The sequence below is a fragment of the Oryzias melastigma genome, linkage group LG6 (genome assembly GCF_002922805.2).
Source record: "Oryzias melastigma strain HK-1 linkage group LG6, ASM292280v2, whole genome shotgun sequence".
Taxonomy (NCBI): Eukaryota; Metazoa; Chordata; class Actinopteri; order Beloniformes; family Adrianichthyidae; genus Oryzias; species Oryzias melastigma.
The window spans coordinates 5154754-5164055 of NC_050517.1; the positions used below are offsets into that span (position 1 = coordinate 5154754).

At 37.6% G+C, this 9302-nt stretch overlaps 1 protein-coding gene across 6 annotated transcripts in view; it reads left to right on the top strand.

Annotated features, from left to right (window-relative positions):
- Positions 1-5093, top strand: part of tmtc3 (transmembrane O-mannosyltransferase targeting cadherins 3) — a 41148-nt gene extending 36055 nt beyond the window's left edge. For all 6 annotated transcript variants that reach the window (XM_024261893.1, XM_036212205.1, XM_024261899.2 and 3 more), the window contains one exon: positions 2574-5093. In XM_024261893.1, coding sequence (XP_024117661.1) covers positions 2574-3439 — 866 coding nt within the window. In that variant the 3' untranslated portion in view covers positions 3440-5093. The remainder of the gene's footprint in view (positions 1-2573) is intronic.
- Positions 5094-9302: the final 4209 nt, after the last annotated feature.

A 9302-nucleotide genomic window follows, 5' to 3' on the forward strand; every position in this document is an offset into this window, starting at 1 on the left:
GAGTCTTATAGTCAGACATTTAAAAGGACAGAGTTGTGAAAACAAAAGTCTTCAGAAAGATTTGGGGGATTTTCAACACTTTTACTTTCGGTTCTCCCTGTTGTAGATGCAGATGAGCGCTAATGAACAGTAAAAATACAATAGAAGGAGAATCTCCTCCCCGCCACGCACCGCACGCGGCCGGTGTGTGAGACCTGCACATCGCCGCGCTCAGCAGGTGGTATCCACACCGGAGCAGCGCGGTCACGCACGCAGTGGCGGGGAGGAGATTCTTCTTCTATTCTTCTTCTACTGTTCATTAGCGCTCATCTCATCTTGGTGTCATATTAACCTGACCGGACACAAACCGTAATGATTCATTTCTCCTTTGTGATCACGTTTGGTACTTCTGTGCTTTGAAGCAGACTCCGCCCACAAGCAGCTCCCAAATCCAGCTCCTTGATTGGTCAGAGCTCTGAGCTGCTGCGACTGTGAGAAGCCCCTGGCTGCAGCCTGCAGACCGGGGTAGTTGGCGACTGTGCGTGGAAATCTTGAATCTCACAACAACTGGAAAACATAAAGGATGTTTGTGTCATGTTTGTCCTCCTACAGAAATCGTATTAAAACAAAAATATATTTCCTTCCAAAATTTTTTATTATTTTCAAACATTTTTGAAAAAGCGCCAATGAGCCGCAAGGCAGTGCTTAAAGAGCCGCATGCGGCTCCGGAGCCGCAGGTTGCCGACCCCCGCTCTTGGTAGTCAAACACCTCTTGGTTAGGACCATCAGTTGCAGCTTTACAATAGACATAGTTTAATGTGACTACTCTCCACCTGTCAGGTTTTTCCTCTTCCCTTTTTGAAAAAAGTTCCTTTTTTTACGATTTTCCATACCTGTAAAACTAATACATTTGACTAACATGACTCAAGTTCGAATACAGATGTATCTGTTTACGTACAGTTAGATGTACACGGTTATAGAAGATACAATACTTACTAGGGGTGTAACAGATCACAAAACCCATTTGGTCCGTGTCACGATTTTAGGGTCACGATTCAGATTATTTTTCACATCAGTAAAAATCAAACAAACAAGAAGATAAAAACCAAAAATATTTTTTTTTGAAAAGCTTCAAAACATATATTCAAGAAAACATATATAAAGTACTTCAAATAATAAATGTAAGTAAATCCAAAAGGACCGCTGACAGAATCAAATGTTGGAATGGTTCTCCCTCAAAGGCTTCAACAATGACTTGTACAATTCTCCCGAGCCGCCGTTATTAAAGTGGAAGCTGTTTACATCCCGCGGTCTCGTGGTAGAGGCGTGGAAAGAGGCGGGGACTCACAATAAAACTCACTCCTGATTGGTGACAGTACTTCCTATAGATTCCATGACTCAGCTATGACTCAGAGACTCAGACCAATCGCTGAAGATGGGTTGCAGATGTTTGCAATATGGCGGTAGCCGTTTCAGGAAGTGACGGTAAAAGCGGCGGCCTACTTTCACAAGTCGTTGAGGTAATGCATTTCCAATGGGGGACCTCATGGGTCGAGAAGTCCAGTGTTTTTACAGTCAATGTTCTGTACTGACCAAGGATTATCAGTGATCCGTTAGACCCCTAATACTCACCCATTTTGATCGCATTGTCATCACCATCCATGAGTTTCAAAGAGAAATGCCCCCAAACTTTTTTTGTTATTTACATTTAAACCATATTTAACTGTCGGTGATTATGTTTGAGCGGAAGTCAATTGCTTGGAGTGCCAGTTTTATGCACTAATTTGGACACAACGCCACTCTGATCTGAAGTCCTGTGGCGCAATTTGAGCACCGAATTTGCCATGCGGCGAAAGAGGGGTGGGCCGCACAAATTTGTCCCACGAATCGTGTTCGGTGTGAATGCACCTTTAGTGTATTTACAATCCCCTACCTCCCAACCTTGTTTGAAACGCCAAAAAAAAAAAAAAAACTGATACAGTTAAAACAAACGTTTCTGTGCTAACTCCCAACGCGTAAAGAAAAAACGAACTGTTAGCCACGTTAGAAGCATCAGCTACATTAGTACAATACCCATAATCCCCTACCATGTTTGCAATAAGTAAAAAAAAAACTAATTAAATCACAACAAAACAAATGATACTATGATTACGCTAATTCCAAACCTTGTTTGCAAAATGTAAAAAAAAAGAAAAAAAAAAGACAAGTTAGCTGCATTAGCATTTTGACAATAATACCCAACCAAACATGTTTACTAACATAGTCATGTGATGTATTGTCACTTAATGACCTGAATCTGTGTTGGTAAGGTATAAATATTCGCTTAGAAGTTATGAAGCGGATAATGATAATTCATGTAGAGAAAATGGTAAGGTTGAGCCGAAGTGGGATTGTATAAGTTCGCTTCCTCACACTCCCTTTCAAGTAATCTATAACTTGATGCCTAATTATCCCACGTCTGACATCTTTGTACGGTTGTAAACTTCTGTTGATTATATTTCACATGCATTGTAATTGCTTTGAAATAAACCATTTCAAATCAAACCAAAAGTAATTAGATAACTGAGGTAAATATTTATTCTTGTTGGTTGCAGGTGAGCCAAAGTTCTGGCCTGAGGCCAACCGACGCTTCCTCATGTATGTGGAGGAGGAGCCAAACGACGCCAATGGTTACTTCAACCTGGGCATGCTAGCCATGGACGCCAATGAAAACGCTGCAGCTGAACGTTGGATGCGTAAAGCCATCAGTCTGCAGGCCGGCTTCCGCAGTGCCCTTTTCAACCTGGCGCTGCTGTACTCTCAGAACAAGCGAGAGACGGACGCTCTGCCGGTGCTGGACGAGCTGCTACAGCACCATCCAGAACACATCAAAGGCCTGATCCTGAAGGGGGACATCCTCATGAACCACAAAAAGGACACCAGAGGAGCTAAAACTTGTTTTGAGCGCATTTTGAGCATGGATCCCACCAACGTTCAGGGCAAGCACAATTTATGTGTGGTCTACTTTGAGGAGCGAGACCTACCCCGGGCTGAGCGTTGCTTAGAGGAGACACTGGCTCTTGCACCCAACGAGGAGTACGTGCGCCGCCACTTGAGCATTGTACGCAATAAAATGGCTGCCATGAGCGCAGCAGGACACGCTCTTTCTTCAGAAAAGGGAGCATCGGTCTCCTCCGCTAAGGAGGAAAAGCCACAGGGTGTGAAGGAAGCGGCTGACGAGACTGCTGTGGGTGTAAAGGAAGGGAGGAGTGCCGAGGCTGTTGGGAAGGCAGCTAAAGGGGAGAAGAATGCACGGAAATCCTCCGGTGGGGCGGCAGACCAGTCAGAACCTTCAGATGGTAGCCAGACGGGCAAGAGGACTACGTACAAGTCCACTAAAGATATAAAAGATATAGAGGAAAAAAGGGCAGCTGCCCTAAAGAGACTAGAGGAGATTGAGCGTATATTAAGTAATGATTGACAAATCTTCAAGTTTTCATTTGATTATTTAATGCTCCTAAACCTGCTTAGAAACACGTATTTCTAATATTTTCTGTCTCAATGTGCTCACACTGGCAGGCTGCCTGTTTTGTTTTTAACCCAAGAAGGGAGGAAGTTTTGCTTTCGACTTTTACAAAAGAAGCACAAAGCCAGATTGGGATTACATCTTGAAATCTCAAGGCACACGAGAGGGATCTCAACATCTGAATTTGGATATGACATATCTGCAGTGGAAGAGATGTGTGCTTATTGTTTGTCACTGGATTTTGTTTTGGTTTAAACAACATGTGAGTCACTCTACTGTTATTGTTTTTTAAAAATGGAATGATTGTATTGTGAACAATTCCAGGAAACGACACGTTGCCTGGATTTCCTCTAGACAGCAGTTTGAGGCTGTAAATAAATACCACCCCCTCCACCTCACCAGCCTATGTTCCGTTATAGCGCTTGATGTGTATGGACTTCATTCTGAACCCATCAACAGTGTTATCTCACTCACTTTGTCCCTCCATTCAGCTCACATCTACTCTTTGTTCTCAAGACTGCAGCCTTCTGAGGCGTTTTCTGGATATCACTTGGACCAGTCATCTTACAAGACCGTAACGATGACGGCGCCTTCTTCACGTTTCCATGTCCTTCATCACACTCCCAAATGACAATGCTGTGTCTTACTGTATCTGAAGCAACTCTGAAATGTTTCTACTTTTTGTAGCAAATTGTTTTTTCTTAATCAACACACATTTCTCGACAGTTAACTCACTACGAAACATGAAAAAGTTATTCATTAAAAAAGAATTTTCAAACTTTACATTTTCTCCTGCTTGTCTATTTCTCAGACATTTGCTCTCTTTTTATGACCATAAAGCTCTACAGTTGTTTGGACTTTCAACCATGTCTCTGCTGTGAATAAGAGTGAAGGAGATGGCCAAAGCATTTTCTGCTCTGCAGCCATCAATGAGACCCCTGGTAGTCGTAACCTGTGCATCAGCCACCATGTCATTTTGGCTGGGAGACACTCGGATTCATCGGATTCTTCAATATAAATTAGGCAGAATTGTGTTTCCGAGCATGCTTCTGGTCATGTCTTCAGAGCTCCCATGACCCTTTGCTTGTTTTCCCTCCATATTTGTTCCACACTGCAGCTCTCCATAGAGGAGCTGAACAGAGACAGGCTGATTACTGCACATTAGGGACTTCAGTGAGGTACTATCATTGACTGTAAAATCAGTATTTTGCATACAGTCAATGGGTACTATGCATCGACCTTGACTGGGCAGGAAAACATTTTGTAGGTATATTTTCAAACTTTTATACCGTTTTATTTATTACTTTTATACTCTATGTATGACTAATTCTAGAAATATGCACATATAAGTATTTAAGACTTGTGATGGTATATTTTAACCCTTTAACAACAGAGCTCTAGTGTTTATGTTCTTTGATTTACAATAACTTTTCAACTTTTCTCCTTCAGAATCTGCTGGAATTACGTGTTAACGGTTGAAAAATTTACAGTACGTTAAAGTTTGTGGTAAAGGGTTAAATTATTTTGGGTAGTGTTTTTTCATATTTTATTTTCTGTGAAAGATTCAATGTTGATGTTAAACTCTGACTATTAAAGGCTGGGAAAGTGGCGTTTGTTTGATTTGTTGTTCAGTTTTAGATGATTTATGAGCTCTTTCTGTATCGTTTATTTTAATTAATGCAATGGGCCTTTAAAGGGGAACAACTGATTATAGAATGAAGATTAAAATAAATAAAACATGCATTTTTATTTGGTTTAAATCAGGGGTGTCAAAGTCAGTCATGCAAGGGGGCGAAAATCAAAAACTCACCTTATGTCGTGGGCCAAACAGGATAAACATTTATTGAACACACACTTAAAACCGTAACATTTTAACGTAGTTAACGAACTAGATATATCGCATTACCTGCAATAATGGTAGTGTGAACCACAAAGCTGTAAGCTGAATTTGGCACCTGAAGATGCTAGTTCTGATAGCTGAAGATGTTGATAGCTAAAAACGCTGAAGTTGATAGCTGAAATCATTAAAGCTAATAGCTGAAAATACTGAAGCTGATAGTCAGCTAAAATATTAGCTTAATGTCAATTTGGCCTAAAAAACAGCTAATGCTTAGCTGGAAAAATATCTAACTTCAAAATAGCCTAAAAAACTGAGAAAAGCCTAAATTAGCCAAAACAACTAGCCTATAAATATTAGCCTAACTCCAAAACAGCCTCAAGAACTAAAAGAAAGCCTAAATTAGCCAAAATAGATAGCAAGTAGCTTAAATATGAGCTAAACTACAAAATAGCCTGAAAATGAAAATGATCTGGAGGGCTGGATGTTTACTAGTGTGGGGAATCACTGGGTACCTCACGATACGATGCGATACATGGCTCACAATATCGATGATATCTGCGATAATTGGTAAAAATCCTCTCTAAAAAATCACAATATAGGGAACACGTTTTTTTAAGAAAAGACATCGCCATTTATTTTTTAGTTTGAACACAATCAAAATAAATATAATAACTAAAAATAAATATAATAATAACTTGTGCCTTACTTTGTTCAACATTGGTAGAATCAGCAATACTATGTCTTTGACAAGCATTGACACAAATTGAATTTAAATAAAAATTCAGCGTTAACAATGATAAACATGAACAGCAGTTCATACTTAGTGCAAAGTTGTCGTAAACAACAGAATACAAATTAAACTAGAAAAGTTGCATTACCTGTGATAATGCTACTGTGAATGCTTTTTGCTAAAAAAAGTCCCTGAAGATGCTGAAGCTTTTTGCTGAAATGGTGACACAATTTATTTTAATTGCAGAAGGGATTTGCTAAAAAATCCAAAATTTTAAGTTTGCCAAATAAAAAAACTATGAAAGGGTGCTAAAGTTGACTTAAATTTGCCAAAAAAAAATGCCAAATTACCCAAAAAAGCTAACTCATTGCTTAAATAAAGTACTAGCTAAACTAAAAAAAAAAAATCCTCAGTAAACTAAATTAGTCAAAAACATTAGCCTTTCCTAAAATAGAAGCTGAACTCTAAATTAGCCTAAAAAAATCTCCAGTAGATAACAAACTAGCTAAGAAAGTTAGCAGGTTGCTAAAATATTAGGTTAACTCCAAATTTTTGAAAATAACTATAAAAGATAAAAACACAGTCGTGAAGTATTTAAAATCTTGCTGATCTACTTAAAATTTTGAAGACTTTCTCATTTATTTCCTGTTGTTAAAACTGCTGTAAGTGTGATGGAGTTTTTACATGCTGAAAAATGTACAGAAAGGAGCAGGAGAATCCCTGCTTACCAAGCATTCACACAATAGTTCAAGTAGCTGCCGACACTTTGGCGCTGGCGGCAGCCAGTCTCACAACAAAGGAACGCCTCCCCAAAGGATGGCGAGTATAACGTTTTACAGCCTCTTCCAACAAAAATAAAAGATCTATAAACCCAACGAGAATCAATTGCAGGACAAAACATTGCAATACATTGCAATACTGATGTTTTGGCACATTCTTAGTGTTTACGGCTGCATATTTAAAAATGCTAATAAAACAAGAAATTGCCTTTTCAATGATGAACTTTGCTCTGTCATGATTAGACATCATTATATGTATCTGTTGATTGAAGGCTTTTGGGTTAAATTTTAGACATCAACCACTTTATTGCATTAAAAAAAACTTACATTTTATAACTCAAATCTGTTAATGGGGGCTAAGGTGAAAAGAATGCTGGTAATTAAGGGATGTGAAAACTCTTTTCTTTTTTTTTTCAATTTTTTTTTCACCAAGAATGCAAATAATATTCAGGCTTAAAGTCTACCATTATACATTCTTTTTTTTTTTTTTTTTTAACAAAAGGGGGAAAAAATAAAGAAAAAAGAAGAGGAAATAACCCCCCAAAACATCATACACACTCATAAAAAAGGGTAAACAAAACGAAAGAAAGACCTAATAGAGGGGGGGGCAGATTGAATTCATATAAACTGTCAATTAAAGCAATAGAAAAGCATACAGTCCAAAGCTTGGTTTACACCAAGCTGATTTTACATTGTTTGTAAATTTTGCCCATATTTTATGGAATAATTCTGACTGTACTTGGATTGATGAAGAGAGTTTTTTATATTAAAGATTTGAGTAATAGTGATCTATTCCTCTGTTGTTGGCTGTGAGTCATCTTTTGGCGATTGTGAATAGCCTACCCATTTTAACGTTTAAATTCATATCATAATTTGTGGTTGACGATTTAATTCATTGTTATGAGGGGCCATACAAGACTTAATTCATTCTGAAACTCTCACATACATACATTATAACTCACACGCATATATATTACCTTACACATACATAAATTCTCACATTTACATACTGACATTCACAGATTTCTATACATGTATTCTCACTTTCACATACATATATTTTCACTTTTGCAGTGAGATATTCTCACTCTCACGTTCATATAATTTTACTCACACATACAAACATTCGCACTCTCAAATACATATATACTCACTCATATTTGAAATGTACATATTAATATTGAAATATATATATATGTGTGTGTGTGTGTTTGAAAGAAGTATATATTTGTGTGTGAGAGAAGTATATATGTGTAAGAGAGAAGTAGGTGTGAGTGTGTGAAGTCTATATGTGTGTGTGAGAGAAGTATATATGTGTGTAAGAGAAGTATATGTGTGTGAGAGGAGTATATACTGTATGTGTGTGAGAGAAGTATATATGTATGTGTGTGAACTATATATGTGTGTGTGAGAGAAGTATATATGTGTGTGAGAGAAGTATATATGTGTGTGAGAGGAGTATATGTGTGTGAGAGAAGTATATATGTGTGAGAGGAGTATATACTGTATGTGTGTGAGAGAAGTATATATGTATGTGTGTGAACTATATATGTGTGTGTGAGAGAAGTATATATGTGTGTGAGAGGAGTATATATGTGTGTGAGAGAAATATATGTGTGTGTGAGAGAAGTATATATGTGTGTGAGAGAAGTATATATGTGTGAGAGGAGTATATACTGTATGTGTGTGAGAGAAGTATATATGTGTGAGAGAGAAGTATATATGTGTGTGAGAGGAGTATATATGTGTGTGTGTGAACTATATATGTGTGTGTGAGAGAAGTATATATGTGTGTGAGAGGAGTATATATGTGTGTGAGAGAAGTATATGTGTGTGTGAGAGAAGTATATATGTGTGTGAGAGAAGTATATATGTGTGAGAGAAGAGTATATGTGTGTGAGAGAAGTATATATGTGTGAGAGGAGTATATACTGTATGTGTGTGAGAGAAGTATATATGTATGTGTGTGAACTATATATGTGTGTGTGAGAGAAGTATATATGTGTGAGAGAGGAGTATATATGTGTGTGAGAGGAGTATATATGTGTGTGAGAGAAGTATATATGTGTGAGAGGAGTATATACTGTATGTGTGTGAGAGAAGTATATATGTGTGAGAGAGAAGTATATATGTGTGTGAGAGGAGTATATATGTGTGTGTGAGAGAAGTATATATGTGTGTGAGAGAAGTATATATGTGTGTGAGACAAGTATATATGTGGGTGAGTGAAGTATATATGAGTGTGTGAGAGAAGTATATATATATATGTGTGTGAGAAGTATATATGAGGTTTGTAGACTAACAAAAAAAAAAGTGAAACGGTTACAGCCTAAATGTAAACAATTGTTTTCCAGAAAGTCTCTCATAGCCAAATTTTAAATAATTAAATTCTGTAATCTTCACAGAAAAAAATAAAACATTAAAAAAAATAAACCAATGAATAGTCACATTCTATGTCAGTCTCGATTG